The sequence below is a fragment of the Agaricus bisporus genome (genome assembly GCF_000300575.1).
Source record: "Agaricus bisporus var. bisporus H97 unplaced genomic scaffold AGABI2scaffold_11, whole genome shotgun sequence".
Classification (NCBI taxonomy): domain Eukaryota; kingdom Fungi; phylum Basidiomycota; class Agaricomycetes; order Agaricales; family Agaricaceae; genus Agaricus; species Agaricus bisporus.
This window is the reverse complement of record NW_006267346.1, coordinates 553,087-570,380: the sequence shown is the minus strand read 5'-3', so window position 1 is coordinate 570,380 and position 17,294 is coordinate 553,087. Positions and strand designations below refer to the sequence as shown.

The window sequence follows — 17,294 nt, the reverse complement described above, 5'->3', positions numbered from 1 at the left end:
TGATGAATTCCCGATGCAGGATGAATTGATGACGACTCGGCAACATTGAAATCCTTGACTGGATCGTCAGGGCCAATGATGGACGTTCAACAACTAGTCATGAGGACGGACTCCTGGGAAGATACGACTCACACTAATACCGAGACGGTAGGTTTACCACACAACTTCCAAAATGACCTTAGTACAGTTCTCATGAGATGGTGATTGCTAGTGATCGCCCATGCCTTATAGAGACAATCATGCTGTAAAAGGTGACAAATCGGATCAAATGCCAGATTTGTATATGTTCGAGTTGGATACTGAAGGTGATCAACATTCGACGACTTTCACGACCACAGGGGATTCGCTTCTGCTCTTGCCAGCAAGTGATACGTCTTGGCAATTAGAACGCTGAATCTTCTGCTCCACGATTTTTACGCGTGCTTAATCGATCTACTGAAGTGGTGGAAGCTACAAAAGCACGGCGAAGCCTCTTCACAGAGAACTTCTCATTCAATGGCCGTGCTTTACCTGCATAATGCAATATTTACTCCGGACCCTTCAGAAATTTCCAGGTCGTCATCAATTTTTCCTCACTCGAGAAATGTTTCCACTGCGACTGCCACGACACTCCACGCCAATGCATCTGAACAATCACACACACGTGAACCTCTGTTACATTCGACTACCTCCGAGTCATGGGCATATGCCGACCCCTTCTCCAGACAACCCACCTTATTCAACGAGCCAGGCCGCCTCGAATGGGGGACACATCCTCCGTTCCTCGGGGATCCACCTACACTACGAGAAACGAAAATATTCTGGGAGAAGAAAATACGGAAGCGCATGCGGCGTTTGCGCTATCTCATGCGATTACTAGAAGTCATATTCGGTGCGGGAAAAGCTTGCAAACATATTGCAGTCCGGCTTAATTGATTTATAGGGGGTTGGGCGATATACAACACGACGAGATATTTTCTCGCCTTCACAAAGTATGATTCTGTGGAAGGGCAGCACGTGTCGTTGGCGCTAGGCATCAGTACTAGTGTCTCGTTCGCTTTGTTAGCTGCTGCCATATGTTTGAAGTTTTTCAAGCTCCACCTATTGATGCATGCCGTGCCTCTCCGACTGGTCACAATAATGATTGTGTCTTTCTTAGGCCTTTCTTCCACGATGCTCATCACACCAGCAATTGTTAACATGGCCATGCTTTTCGTTTGGCGAAGTCGTTCTGATCATGAGCTGTCAACAGAGACGCGTTGTCAGGTTGACATTGACGTCGTTTGGTCTGGTTCAAGACAAAGTTGCACTGAACCGTACGGATGGAGTGCCTGGATGGCTTTATCTGCGACCCGCCTCGGTTTAACGGCTATCTTAATCGTGGGTTTATCATGATTCTCATCATCACTGCCGTTGCTCACCCATCCACAGGTTTTCTATTACGCTTTCCTGGTTGCCTACGAGAGAACCCGCAGATCGACAAAGTGGGTCAACCCCGCCTACCTACAAGTAGGTAGGCGCTCGGGTTCTATTCACCTTATGCCATCACCAGAAATTGCACAAGTTTCCCCCAATCGTGACCTGGCTATACCCATCTTACATCAAGAAGCCTCACATTCAACCATGATCTCAACCTCACCGTCCAGAAAAACTTCATTGCATATTTCACGCTCCTCTGTGTCCGTTATCACCACCTCTGAATCCCACACCAAGTACGCGCCCTCCGTTGAGCTCGACTCCGGCACGGAATACGAAACCATGGGAATTTCTGATCGATTCCGATCCATAGTTTCCCAAATTAACCATGAGACTAATCATGCGGTTGCTCTCGCGCGTTCCGACCATTCTTCGGATTCATCCTCGAGCTCTCATCCGTCTAACGATCAAGCCTATGCATTCTATCCCCCACCGATCCCCCCAAGTATAGGTTACAACGAATTTGGCCAGCCCTATCCGCCAGAGGAGGCTATTCCAATACTCAATGGTTACATCCGCCGCATGCCGACGATTGAGAGCATGGGGTCGCGGGAAATTGCTAGCACCAACAGAGGGTCAAGTGTTAATAGTGGGAGTATTCTAGACCGCTTTGCGAGTCCAAGTAATAGTCGATCTCAGACTCGGATATCTTTCTATCTTTCGGGGAGCGAACCGCCAAGTCGGCCGAACAGTCTATCTCAGCGTGCGATTGGAAACTCGAACGGGGTGGGCAGCGGCACGAATGGAATGGAGCATAGCAGCGAGGTGGGAGAGCTGATTCCGGTGTCCAACGAAAGAAGAAGCAGTCCTTCCTCCCCCTTATCACAAACTGTTTTTGATATGTCTACGTCTTCGTCCTCCACCGGAGGACAGGGCACAAATAGCCAGTCATCTCGCGGTAGCAGTATCCCGACAGCTTATTATACCGCCACTATTGGAAGTATGTCCAGTGACGTCCCTTCATCTGTGGAAGAAAAGGATGAGTCATGAACTCTTTGATGTCACTTATACCATAAACTTATGATCAGGGGACTCGGATTTCATCACATCTATACCCAAGAATTCTATCTATTTGGATATCGCTGGACGCTCTTAATTTGTGTCATATCGAGATAATAACCAAAGGACCAAATAGAACAACGAGGTCCATACGGTTTTATATCCCCTCGGGTTTGCTGGTGAGAACGCGCCCACATCTTGATCCTGCTCTTCCTACCTTGTGCATACCAGAGAAACCCGAGTCCATCTGTGTTGTAGTGATTCTTGGTGTATCTCCGTGAGGAAAAAAGTACAAGAGTCCCCATTCAGTCAAATGACAAAATGTTGAGGAGGCAGTTACCCAGCGAAACATTTTATCCTCAGTCCACTCTCGCAGTTGTGTTGTTTTTGAGTAGTCCTCACCATTTTGAGATGACAAGGTCTTATTTTAGAACCTACTGATCAACTTTGTCGGCGTTAGTTTGAATGTGATCCCTTTTTCGTCGGGGGTATGCCTTTTTTTTTATCTCTGCCCGAGCAGGGCGACCTAGCAACATCCCTATCAAGCTCTCGAATAGCTTCCGCGCTACCAGCCCGAGAAAGTGCGTCATCATGGCCTGGACGTTCTAGTGTTTCAACTTTACCGCTCTCGTTCTAGAGACAGTTCCGATCACCTTAGGACTGGTACGAAATCCTGTTATGGTTAGGCGCCGAACTCTACCCCTATGTAGCCTCCATATTCGGATAAACAGTACAACGTCTCCTTTCGATCTTTTTTGTAAACACAAGTTATTCTTTACCAGTGGTGAGGTACTTGTGAGCAAGGACATATTTATACCTTTTCCGATGATCATGGGCGTCATAGAATTCCATGATGAACTTGCATCATTTGTCCTAATGGCTATGCTTCCGGCGTTCAAAGTCACAAAAAAGTACGCACGAGTTGGAGCGACTCTCGCAAAAGTGATTGGTTTGAATGATCAAATTTGTGAATTACTCGTACTCCACGGTGTGGCAACCCGAGAATTGGAAGTTACACCGGCTAAAGAATATCACATCTCTAAATTCCGCGATACCAGAATTACACAATCCCATTACTCCACACGTCTGCCAGTGGGACAATCGTCGTGCACATATTGTACTCAACGCCATGATATTCGTTTCAAGCACGATGATCTTCACCCTAGAGTTGTTCTTACCTACTAAGTAGATTTTAAAACCTCTGGAGTATTTTCGGAGTATTGGAATCATGCAACTGCAACGTTGACCTTTACGACGCCAAGATAGTGGAAAGATATGTCTAAATTTTCAAGATATTTCTGATAAAAAGTGGCAAAAAGGGAGAGATATTTTTAGCCACCACTCAACACAGAGCTTAAAATAAGACTAGGTCGCAGTGCGCTCTATTGCGAACCCAAGAGCAGCCCCGATTTCTCCAAGGAAATACGGGATCATCAAATATGATTCAGAATTTATGTATGCGCAGATTGCTGACAAGCATGGTTATCACTGTCGATTGGTTCGATTTGATTGCAATTTTTAATATTTGCTAGGATGGAGGATATTAGAAGAAGAGGGAAACGGCGGTACGATCATGGATGAGAAGAGAGTTTTCTTTTATCCTGGTTGTTAAGTTCATATTGGTCTTTATTTTTGACCTGAACCGTTTTCTTTTTTCGGGCGGGCGATGTGCATGATGCATGATTTGCTGACCTTATGAACATTTTATCTAAAAGGCTAATTCCGATGCATTCAAATTTCTATGATGACGCAGGATAGTGATGATCTCCCGGCGTTAACCTTCCGTTAACCCGTACTCAGCGCCCAAGCGCATTTCGTCAACAGGGACAATTGAATCTAAGTTACATGCTGGTTTAGTGAGCTTTTGCCGTGATTTCTTTTGCTACATTTCCCCTGTATCAATTTATTGTAGGTTGCAATGTATATTTTCCGGCTTCGCAGTACATTTGAACCACATTTATGCCGTCCTCTGAGTTAACTATAAAACATATTTGTCCTTGTGCAGAAGACTCCCTCTGCGAGATCTCTCTCACAGCTCTTATGGTGCGTAACGTATATTAGATTGGAAGGAAGCATATATATAAAGTACTCAGTTGTTGGTTTGATTATCTTAACTCTGGAGTCTGAGCGGCCTCCGATTTATGCGGTCCCATCCCACAAGACTCAGCCTCTGATCGAATATTATAAAGTCGCATCAAATACAAAATCATGATCTCTACACACGACTTCCTCCTACACTCAGCCGGTTAATTCCATTAAAGCAGTACTCCGATACTCAAGGCATTACCCCAATCTAGCAGTGAGAGTAACAAGGGAAGCATTGCTGTTGAATATGGAATAGTGGGAGGTGGAGAGGCGATAACGACTCTGAGACTCGAAACTGCCGCTGAGATTTGTTCTTCTTCCGCCGGGCCAAAGGATTTATCGAACGAAGCGTGTAAATGATAGAGCTTAAGGTTCTGTGTTCGCATGATCACTCTAAAGCCAAGAAAAAATGACAACAGAATAATACAAATTGCCATAAATATAAATGATAGGGTTTCAGAGCACATAGTAAAGAAGTATTGCGATAAAGCGAAACAATCAAAAATTTAAGCTTAAGCCCCAGGGAAACGAAGTGGTTCCCTGTCCAGCTGGACCAGATACAAGGTATAACTCGGGGGCGTTTATTCTACCCCGATGTCACTGTCAATGGTCAGCTCATGGGGACAGATTGGCGGATGGAAATAATTGCCGCGGGACGGCTTCGAAAACTTTCTTTGTTCGCTCGGCGGTTGGCCGGATTAAAACAAAAGGGACCTGTAAGTACTTAGAGTACTTACATGTGGACAAGGATGTTCTCGGATAATTTGTAACCTTGAAGCATAAGTATATAGATACGACGATCTCTTGAGCCTCGCAACCGCACAACGAGGATCCAAAAAGACCGTCAGACAATATTCCGATTTTTCCTCTTATGGCTCCCTCACCTTTTGATAGGGGTTTAGATAGCTGATAAATTCCCTGAACCCTGCAAACCTTCTCTTCTGTTCGTATGAAGGGATCTAATTATGCGACGTACGCCTTGAGCGGAGCTATATGCGTTTATCATGAGAGCTTGATCGGCATTTAGGACTCTGACATGAGTTGGTCGGCCCTCGTTAACTTTTCCTACTTGATAATGTCCTGGCTGCTTCTCTAAACTTCGTACCCCTTGATTGCGGTTCTGAAATGGAGTTATCGACCATGAGAAAGGCTTCCCTGGCGAAAAAGGGGGAAAGAAGTGGTGGTACCTACTTGCCATTCGAAGGTGTAGGGCGCTTGTACAGATGATGGATGCCTACCGTCACACCGGCGGTCTGATGAAAATCGCTAGACCCAAATGGCTCTATAGCTGGAACCACGTCAAGCTAAAACAAAAACTGTTTCTCGACACGTACCACATCAAGTTGATTTGAAAGTGTTGAGCAAATGTGAAGTTTGATCTCTAAGCGGAAAGACTTCTCATAGCTTCTCATCCCCTCTTCTTCCGGGAGCCCGTAGAACAGGCTAGAACACGAATTGTCAAGTAAAATATGCCGCGCGAATTAGGTTATTATTTCCCAGATCTTCTTGTCATGTCACCAAGTTGGGTCAGAATCACCTTCAGTGATGGATCGGTTGGGGTAAGGTTGGGGCGGCAACCACGAAAATAATATTTCCCACGCATTCTTCGCACCCGCGACAGCTTCAGTCTCCTTATGTTCTCTAGTCTAGTTATGAGCCTGCATTTCGCCCAAAATTTCCTAGTCTACTTAATGATGAGTCATGTAGTTGAAATTCTCAATTGACTAGCCAGTGAGCCTCATCACCGAAGTTCACTTGATTATTATCAACACATGACATCAGATTTCTTGGCAAGAAGTCGCCCTAATGTCCATACTAATGACTTGTCTTATCTACCATCTGTCAGGAACATTTCATCATTCCAATTTAATCACATTCGTTGATCCTAGCTCGGCTTTCCGTAAAATAAACACAGAACCATGCATGTCCGGTACGGCAGCAAGCGTTTGCCTCTATCCCTTACTGTGTTCTAGACAAAGGAATATAAATATGTCAGGTGCCCTGCACGGTTTTCGCCATGATCTTGGATGTTACGGATCTCTACCCTGAATTACAAGCAGGACGACATGGGAAGCTAATTTTCTTTTCCCAGCATATTCTGAGTGATGATACTGAGTAGAAGAAGATCTACGGGTCCGTAAGGGTCTCCTTTTGTAACATATAGTAAACATTCTGACCTAAGAGGCGGGTTTCGGTTAGAACCATTTAAAAGATCAAATATGTGAATTTCCAAGTTTTGTTTTAAGTCGCTGCTTCTGGAAATTGTATATCATCTCCCCCGAAGCCTAATGTGATTTAGAAGGGAAAAAAAACAAGCCGTAGTCGAGTTGACCCTGGACCAACTCGGTTCTCAAGTGGAAATCAAATCTTTGTATACCCAATTGGTGCCCGTAAAGAAAACACGCCGTTATCTACGTTCTATTTGGTCAACGCGCCGCCAACTTAGAAATTCTTTGAACTCGTTCAGACAAGAAATTTGGGATCCAACCCTTGTTACCGTGGTACTAACCTATGCTACATACCACCGGACTATCTGCGCGGCCTAACGGAGGCCGAAGGAATTGAACGAGGTATACCAGGCACATCAGATATTATTATCAGTTAAGAGCATCCCTTTAAGCGAATAGTGGCGCAAAACCTAAGCGTCAATTAAATTCGAAGGAGGGATGCAAACACACGAGTAAGTCGGCGATATGTCAAAGTAAACTTTCGACCTCCGCGCGGGGGCATTTGCTGGTACCTGCGCTGAAAGCGAAGAACTGGGAAATTACAATCACAGACGACTTCATGGGCCGTTCTAAATATATCCATATGTATGACGACAGTGCACGGCTATTTGGATCTTTCAAACTTTCAAGCGACAGGTGCTGAGGGTGGTGCTGCGCGGAGCCAGTTCGAAGTAACCTAACCCAAGGATCAAGCTTCAAGACCCGGTGATTCCACTGATATGTCATGTTTCTTTTCATATAAATGGAGAATAATCAATGCCACTTGGAGATGGAAAGGTTTTCGAGAGCAAAGTGGCATGTGGAGAACGGCCCTGATTTTTGAGCCCCTAATGAAATAGGAACTCCAGATAGAATGCTCGGTAAGCTCGGAAACGAAACAAAGCCGCTTATTGGCATAGAAGAATAGGCGATGGAGAAGCCTGATCATGAGTGAGCCGAATTTTGTTCCCAATATAAAGATGATGTTGTTCTATTCGAGGGTAATCATAAGTTGGAGATGTAATTTGATATCAATAATAACTTCTTGTTATCCTTGGGCAGCAGCCGTATGAGTCGCGGGATATGACAGGAGCGGCTAATATATGAACTCCCACCTTTGTATTCGGTATTCTTGTCTCAGCAGCGCTTCCTCGGAAATCAGAAATGGCCATGCTTAGTAGAATTGATTAGCTTCACCGTTCTGGCCGGTGGTCGACTGATCACGGCATCTTTCGATCAAATTTGATAAACGCCGGTTGCTGTCGATTGCTTGGGCGGGATTTACTGGAAATATCAAGGACTCATTACAGCCTAGTACGCAGCAACTACGCAGCGCAGAATATCACGACACTACTGTCATACTTCAAACGGCTAATGCCGTTGACAATAGTGGTAATAGTGTGATAGACACTCGACGAACATACGGTTGCTGTATCCATAGTATCTGACTCGAGACCAAACTTACATGCGGTGCTGAAACGCTCGCCGAATGCTGTCAACTGAGGACTTGGCGGTCAAATGAATCAATGATGTAAGAGAGAACAAATCGGCTCTCGGTTAATTAAAATGAGTATAAAGATAGTACTTACATGATATGGTGAGAAATTCAAATCACGAGCGTTGGCGCTATGGATTGAGATGGCCTTCCGGTCGACGACGAATCGCACTTGTTGAGTTTCTTCTGAGAGGGAGAATAACTTATTAGTCAGGTGCCACTTACATGTGTCTACCCTTCACAAGCAGTGTGTGACTTGAACTGGAATGCTTGTTTGGGAAACGTCAGAACGACAGGCAGAAACTGATGAAACTTTAATATCTGAAGGTGGCCCCTACAGAGATCTACAATGTACCCACGGTGATGTGTCCATAGTCTGAGAGGGGATATTAAATGACATGTGTCCACTAGTTGTATCAAGTCAACGACGACGGACGACGTATATTCTTTTGGCGCGGTGAGCTATTGTTATCGTCGAGCTGAGACAGAAATGTAAGTGAGAGAATGAAATGGAGTGTTTGAAGAAAAGAATAGGAAAGTGACAAGAGCAGGCGACATGAAAATGGCGGGTGACTGTGATTAATGATTAATTAATAAGTATGAGGTGGAGAGAATGACGGGTGATTGGTGTCGGAGAGATGGCGAGGGGAGTGAGGGGCAGCCAAATGGAGGGATGAAGAGATCTGATCGAGCTCAAATAGTGATTGATGAGGCATGTAAGCTTCCCATCTGAGCGGTTCTGTCAAGATCTCGGAGGCATGAGGCGAGTGGGCTGGAATAGAACCCTGAGCGAGCCAGACATGATCAGTTGCCGTAGTCAAGCACGTAACCCAGACTCAGAGCCTGAGTACGGCAGATATTCTCAGATACAATCTTGATCTCCTTTTCTCCTCGCATATAAATCGCGCTCTCCTCCCCTTCTTTCTCCCCAATGTCCGTCTTTCACCGTGCCGAATCGACCCCCTCCCCCTCTTCCTCCACAACCCCTCCAGGAGACAACAGCCCCAGATACAACAAATCATCTGCACATGCTCGCCCGTCATCCCCCAGCAGCCGCTCACGACGACCGCTATCCCCATCTTCGCTGCGAGGTTCGTCGGACCGTCCGCCGTTTCATCCACATGTTGAAAATTTGACTTTGCTTTGTTGTTCCAGATGTAGACTTGACCCAGTCATCTGATATACAGTCACGGTCGCATTTCCCAGCCCCGCCCACAGGGCACGACCTTATGGCCCTCTTCCCCGCCGCGGCACCCGAGTGTGGGCCCGAAGCGCGGGGTGGTCCTACATCCGGCTTTTTTCAGAGGCAGGAACGCGCTTTTTTTGCACAAGCCGGCAAGGAAATCGTCCGGGTTCGTGTTGAAGTCGACGTACCGTCCGGCGGTGTCGACGGTGATCCCAAGTCATCCAAGGCAGGATCTCGGCCATGGCTCGGGCCAGGGCCGCATCAATCGCCGATGCAGACGCCAGCCGCAGCAGGCCAGCTATTTCCTCACCCCAATTCGAGACAGCCTCAAAGAGGGACAGTTCCTGTCACTCAACTTCTTCCGATAAACTGTCATCCGCCACCGCCCCCGCAACTCCCGCCTAATCTCCCCCCATCAATTTCACACCAGCCCACTCCACCTCCTCAAGATCCGTCTCAGCCAGCTCCTTTTCCTCCCAGGCCGGATTTCCCTCGCGACGAAGACGACGACAGTTGGAAGAAGCCCATGCCCCACAACGAACGGAGACGAGCTGGAAAACATACCAAGCGCGTTATTGTACGGTGATTCTCGCCATCCCTCGTTCCTCCTCCATCCTGTCATCCCAGTAACATAATGACACTCCCTTCGACCCACCCCCTTCTTGTGCACGCTGTTTTTGTCCTCTCTTGCTTTTTTGGTAATCGCATTGTTATTTTATCTCCTGCCATCGATGCTGTCGTCTCTCGTTGCTACCACTCCTATGGTCACACAGCTATGTCCTCAGCGTGTCTGAATTTGTACTCAATACCCACTCTGTGCCTTTGACACAGTAATCGACGTTGGCATGCGACTACCTGCAGGTAACCATATGCCACGTCCCTCAGCTTGAAGAATCATTTGCCTTATGGGATGGGTCCAGTTGCACTAACACCATGGTCATTATTAGCTCACCTTCATTTCCCGTTTTTTCTCCCTTCTCACATGGCTTCTCGCTCTTCGAATTCTTGGCTTCTTTTTCACCTGCCTTTCCTGCTTCTGTTTTCCCGCGCTCGTGCTTCCCCCCGAGCTATTAGGACATTTTTCCACTGCGCTGTGACCCGTTCTTTAACTTAATCGCTTAGAGGTCTTCCATGATGTGATACTACGATGCTGTTTGTAAGTCTGTATAAATCGATTGAATGCCATTATAGATTTAGATCCGCCCTGGTTCCCCACTTCATCCACGAGCTTCACTGGTATCAGTGACGAGTACTTCCGCCTGAGAACGCAAAAGAAGTACTACAAGACCCTGCGTTCCCAAGTAGATGCACGGAAACCTGAAGGGAAACGGACCACAGCCTGAATACATTCAGGATCTTTATTTCGTCATCATTTGATCATGCGGCCTGCGACTGAATTGGATCACCATTCTAATGGGGATAGTGGATATGGGAATCTCTACCGACACCGGTGAATAATTTTGGTGGCGTGAATCAGAAATCTGCCAAGAAACTTCAGTTCGCTTCGGAGAACAAAGAGCCGATCTATACATATCTTTTGTTATTTTTTCTATGATCGTATGCATGAACAATAAAAAAACGTATGTGCTGTTCAGGCAGGTTGCTCCGCCTGTTTCAATTCGGGTTCACTGGGATCAGAGAAAATTATCTCGATCGAGCGGAGTTCTTCCTCTCGATCCTCTGTCCGTTCGAATCCCTCTATTGCTGAAGACGGTGCGGAACCTGCAACGCGGCTCAGTAATCGAAGTAATAGAACCGCATGCCAGTGTACGATAGCTTAGCTGCTTAAGACGCTTCGTGGTACTTCGTAAGCTCAAAAAGGTCTTCAGTGGATGCACGGAATACCGATGATGAGTTGATGATTGTGACTCTTCTTGTACATGTGCCTCGGACCCCTAATTCAGACATGGATAAAAATAGGTTTTCTCACTGATGAGCGCTATGAGTGTTGATATTTTTCTTGGCAAAGAGATCACCTACTACGTGCTCAGCGTAAACTGACAAGCCCTTGATCTCTGAACCTGGCATGATGAACTGGACTCCACAACTTCATCAGGTAAGGTTATACACAATCAATCTGGCAATTCTTCGTACCCTTGAGCTCGTGTAGTTCCGACTTCGGAGAGGCATTCAAAAATACTTGTCCTTCCTTAAGCGGCTTACGAAACGGAAGGTGTTGTTTTAGTAATGGTGTCGTGTCCTCACGAAACCGTAAATGAATGGCGTGAAGTAGTACGTTATCGCGTAAGTTACCTCTTGTCGTTGTTTGGTTATCATCAAAATTAATATCTTGCCCATAGATATCTGTCAGAATTCAGAATATCAATCATATACAACAGCATAAGCTAGGGCGGACACAAAACCACATAGGTAGCTAATTTAAAAAAATTGACGTTGATTCTCACTACCCTTCTCATGATGGACAGCTTCCAGAGTTCTTGCGAAAGAAGGTGTATGGTGATCAATCCCGTGTTCTCGTCCCCCACAAGATGGAAAGAAGAGAAGGATCGCTATCGATTCTCGTCCGCCGTTCTAGATACAGCTGGGGGGTATCTTTCAACCTGTTCGTATAAATAGAGTCTAGTACCAGAATATATGTGACGTGACATGATAGTGATTTTCAGACTGTATTTCTGTGCTCGAACATCAGGCTCATCAGCGGCCAACTCGTTTTTGGTGCTGGTGATGGAGCTAACCACAACCATCAGTTTTTCGAGATGAATTCGGTAAACAGTATTGATACGTGCGAAAGCACTCTGATGGTGTTTCATTAATTTCATCAGCGCATATCACTATCATTTTAACTCGAGGTTACCATGAGTTTCAATCAATACTCATTCATATTAAAATCCAAGTTATCGAAAAACACCTTTCTATGAATTATCTGTTTGTAAGCTGACATTTGCAATTCAATACCTGTCAATGACTGGCAGTAAATGAGTTGATGCAATGATTTCCCCAATACAAAATGGAATTCTGAGAGAATGAACGGTGATAATCTGATTTTGTGGGTCCTGTCGTTCATGGAACTATTGTTTCAGGTACTCGTGAAATCCCTAAGTCGATCCTTCATTATTGATGAGAATACCCGCCCCACTTACTCGACTCTGTTGAAGTTCGGTAAATCATTTGCAAAATACGGCTCGACCCGCCGGTGGGGCTACATGCAACGCTTGTTACTTGAGGCTGGACCCAAATTAACAGACGTATCTGGTACGTGATTGGTTTAAACACCGCGGCTTTGCACTTTACAGCCGAAAGATTCATGTATACTCAGTGGATGTATCGTCTGGACATCTGTCACTATCACTATCAATACCTAGTTGACCGAGAAGCGCGAGCGCCTTCACGATACTCTCTCACTGACTGTCAATTTTCGAGCTTAAGTTCGTCGTCTAACCATAGGAGTAAACGCATCTTCGCTCGGTCAAGTTCTTGAAGTTGGGATCCACTGCACCCTAAACCGCATACGAGTCTACTAGGTAGTGTCCCTAGCTTGCCTAGTCATTTATTTTAGTTCATTTGTGTACTAGGATTTCCGAGTCATCGTGTATCAGGTACAAACTTTCTTACTCGGTACCAGCTTTTTCTTCCTCGACATATACGACTCCCTGCTGAGGCCCTGTTGCAGCATACAGTAACCCCGTACTGACGGAGCAGAGTCTCCGCTCGAGTCAGATAAGATAACCTTCGAGTATATTCAATCAGAAACTCTCTGATCCGCTGCCTATTTGCCTTACCCTCCGTCAGATTTGAAACCCATCCGGATTCCCCTCAAAGCGAGAGAGTGTGGAGCTTTAATATCTACAATGGAATTAAACGATTCCGACACCATATGCCAAGTATATCTGGGTACCGTTCATATTATACCGTGTTCACTGTTGAGATTGTCTTTTTGAATTGACCTCAAGAGTCAGTGTACTCAGTTTCCGTTGCAAAGGGGGAATAGAGGAAATGGAAAACGAATGCGCATGGTCGGCAATTAGTCAAGCTAAGTGCTCATTTATCTTCGTTGATGAGAGACAACACGGTTTTAGCAATGCAGAACCGCAAGGCCTTTTCCAACGGAGAATAACTTCGTCAATAGATCCACAGGTTGGGTGGTGGGGCCGAAGATTCGGAGGTTATAACAAAGGTTGATATGACCGAAGACTCCCGAGCGGCAATAGAATATTCTACAACCCCAGATTCATTAGAAGAGCAAGCATAATTGTTTATGTACTACTTAGCAATAATTTGACTACACGCCACACAAATTGGAACCATATTTGTCGGTTTGTTCTCGTCGGCTAACGGTGACAATGAGAAAAAGACTGAGCAAATCATCACGATGGAAAGGACACCGGATAAAATCGAAGACGAAGCCCTTACGATAGCCTACCCTTCCGACAATAAAGATATTCCCTTCCTTTGTTGCAGCTGATGCCTTTACGACAACATGACAGGTAAGGTTAGTAACCCCAGTTCTTCTGAACAAATGAACGAGTATTTTGTATTATCCGATCTGAATTCTTCTGCCGATATGTCACGAAACCTGAAGCACTCGGGTACCTGGCACAAGTAAGTACACGTATACAACCTGAGGCGAAACACTTGTGCGTTTAAACCTATTTCCGAGAATGTCAGTAATGTTGATTCAACTCAAGAAAAATTAATCAAACCTGACAAGATAGCCTATGATTTTTGCGAAACCTAATCCAATACACGTCAATATCAATAGGCAGGGAGGGTGGGAATTGTAGATGAGAAAGATGGGAAAAGTAAGGCTGTTTGACCCCCCAAGTAGCACAAAAATTATATGCCGATCATAATGCCCTGAACTTGGTCTGCCAATACATTTATCACAAACTTGGAGAATGTCAGACAATACACACAGTGATCTCGCGGGAGCCGTGAGTACATACAGTATCTGAATTCCGCGGCCCATGGAGTTTGAGAGCGAAAAGGCACCGAAGTCGGGAAAGCCATGGCGTTTCTTACTCCATAAGACGCACGAGCCAAATTTCCCTGTTGTAGGAAGGCGATAGCCCACTCTTTGGAAGAAAGAGCAGGTAGGAGCTGCTGTTACTAACACCAAGCGCGACAGCTACTAGCCATGACCAAAAAGAAATTAAAAGATTTTGCACATCCGCCTTCGCTTTCGGGCGATAAAAATAGCGAAATATGTTAGCCGTTTTAGGCGGCAATCTGGCAGTCCGGCGGTCAATGTTATTTCCGAGAGAACCATACTCTGAGTGCTGACATTCTCCCGCACCAACGTAACGTCCTTCACCGCAGGTGCAAGGAACGAGAAACTGTATTGTTTAATTTTCGCCACGAAAGGGTCATTTCGGAGCTCACCCTGGTTCCGTCATGGGAACAATACGAGTCCGATTTTTCGGTGCGTCATGTGAAGATTCGGAAGATTCGAAAAAAAAGTTGAGTATCGAGACTGCATCTCAGTTGTCTTGTACTAGCTTTCTGAACAAACGTCCATATCACAGTCAACTCATCCATTTTGATAACATAAAGCGATCAGTCCGTGCTCGTGTGGCGCAAAGAGATTGAGATCTGCGGGAAAAAGATGTAGCAGTGCTGCCAAGAGATTATAGATGACATTCACAAGACACAAGAGCGGCATAGCCTTACATTGGCATCTTTTTGCACGCAGCTCAAAAACCAGGAGGTCGTAAGGAGCGAATAAGTGAAACAATGCGTTTCTGCGAAGTTGCTCAACGTCACGGTTGCCGGGGACAGCCGAGGGTTTAAAGTCAGATTGCTGACGAAGAGCCGGCATCGGCGTTTGTCATGAACAAAGACCGCGCCGCGTTTCTCGGTCTGAATTTCATTTTTCATCATCCAGCTTTATTGACTGCGTTCTTCGTCGCCTTTTTGTCTGGTGTTTTCATTGTTGCATGGGCCGACACAGGACCTGTGAGCAACACCTGAATATATTTAGAGCTAGCGATTCACGTGTACTGCTTTCTACCCTGATATGGCGATTCTCCATTCCTCGACTGCCAACTTCAGAAAAAGAGTTTTCTGCTTTCAATTATCATGCCAGGCAAGAACGATGAAAATATGGCAAATTTTGTCGCCATCACGGGTTCAACGTGAGTACCACGATGCCTGTGCTGACGGTCTCCCTGTTGATCTTCAATACTCGGGTTAAAGGACCAGAGAGGCAAAAAAGTACTTGGAGAAGTACAAGCGTCTCGATGCCGCCATGGACGCTTACTATCATGAAAATAACGACTCCTCGCCATCGAGCAGACAAACGTCCAACAATCGTCCTGCATCTACAAGTTCACTGACAACCCTTTTCAATCATTACAAAGGTCTGATCTTCGATCGAGAGTGGAAACAAACCTCCGACGCTCATTTGACAATGTCTACTTTCTCTTTAAAGATCCCGATGGTGACGAGATTACTGTTGATGGCACGATCAAGCTCTGCGAAGATTTGGGGGTGGATCCAGAGGATGTAGTTATGCTGGCTATCGCATACGAACTAAAATCACCGCGGATGGGGACCTGGACGAAGCAAGGATGGATCGATGGCTGGAAAGCGCTACGGTATGCATCTCTTCTGCCGCCGCTTCATCAGGACGCTGAACCTACGATCTTCCAATATGATTTAGGTGTGACAATATTGCCTCCATGAAAGCTGTTATGTCCGAGCTACGTTCCAGGCTTGCACGAGATCCGGAATACTTTAAGAACGTTTACAACCACTCCTTTGAGTTCGCTCGCAGTGAAGGACAGCGAAGTTTAGGTGAGTCGACGCTGGCAATTTGATTGATAATTTCACGGATGACCGTCCGGAAGCTCTCGAAACAGCTCAGGGGCTCTGGAGCCTTCTGCTTCCTCATGGCCTACAGGGCGGCGCTTTGTCCCATCTAATAACTTCTTCGATGGATTTGGATAACGATGTCGAGATGGATGGTGTAGAGCAGGGTTGGACGCAAACACAAACACAACTTTGGTTTGATTTCCTCACTGCGAAAGGGTTAAAAGGTATCAGCCGGGATACGTGGCAAATGGTGGGTGAACAAAGTGAACATCTTCAACTCGACCGTATATTCAATGCCATCTGTTTACCAAGTTTCGCGAATTCGTCCGTACTATCGACTCACGGTTTAGCAATCACGACCAGGAATGTAAGCATCATTTGCAAATGCCTAATAAGCCTTATACCGAGTGATGATGTTAGCCGCCTGGCCGTCGACTTTTGATGAATTTGTTGAATACGCAAAAGGAACAGGAGCGAGCTGATTCACATGTCGTCCTACTTCCATGACAGTGGAATCATTCAAATTCGAACAATTTTGTATGTATAACTGCTGTCGGCTAATAGATTCCCTATATCTCAATAATTGCCGTTACCGGAAGCTAAAAAACCAGTTTGCAAGAATGTTTCAGCCACACACGAGGTGCAGTCAGAATAATCACCACGGACATAACCACGTTGCGATGGGATCGGACCTCTGGTACAGGATGTTGTCCACTTGTCCGTTACGTTATCTGGCCACGTCATGATAACAGATTCAAACGCTCAAATTGGGAAAAACTTTGGTCTATCGGGATCGACAGTATCAGTATACGAATGAGAGGCTGTTCTCTTATTTTCTCCATCGCGCCAATGGGTGCAAGTTGCTATAGGACACCAAAGGTCATTGATGCAGAGCTCTCAGCCTAGATAAATCAGCTTTCTCAAAGCAATTAGTCTTTGCTCGGGTGGTCGGCACGATTTTCCTTTCGGGTCTCGATAACAGATACAGGGGAAAGTAAAGGTGCATTTCTAAATGGATCTAATTTCGGTCGTTGGCGCTGGCTGTCATACCAACCTCAGAGGGTGTCCTTTGGTGAGAACGAGTTGCTTTATCATG

At 45.8% G+C, this 17,294-nt stretch overlaps 2 protein-coding genes across 2 annotated transcripts; both read left to right on the top strand.

Annotated features, from left to right (window-relative positions):
* Positions 1–495: 495 nt before the first annotated feature.
* Positions 496–2,445, top strand: AGABI2DRAFT_121641 (hypothetical protein; the record flags this gene model as incomplete). Its single annotated transcript, XM_006455674.1, has 4 exons — positions 496–871; positions 923–1,359; positions 1,411–1,492; positions 1,532–2,445. 4 exons carry the CDS (start codon positions 496–498, stop codon positions 2,443–2,445), a joined length of 1,809 nt encoding a protein of 602 aa, XP_006455737.1.
* Positions 2,446–8,879: 6,434 nt separating this feature from the next.
* Positions 8,880–10,632, top strand: AGABI2DRAFT_195120 (hypothetical protein). The gene is made up of 2 exons (XM_006455673.1): positions 8,880–9,332; positions 9,397–10,632. Exons 1-2 carry the CDS (start codon positions 9,173–9,175, stop codon positions 10,011–10,013), a joined length of 777 nt encoding a protein of 258 aa, XP_006455736.1. The 5' UTR covers positions 8,880–9,172; the 3' UTR covers positions 10,014–10,632.
* Positions 10,633–17,294: the final 6,662 nt, after the last annotated feature.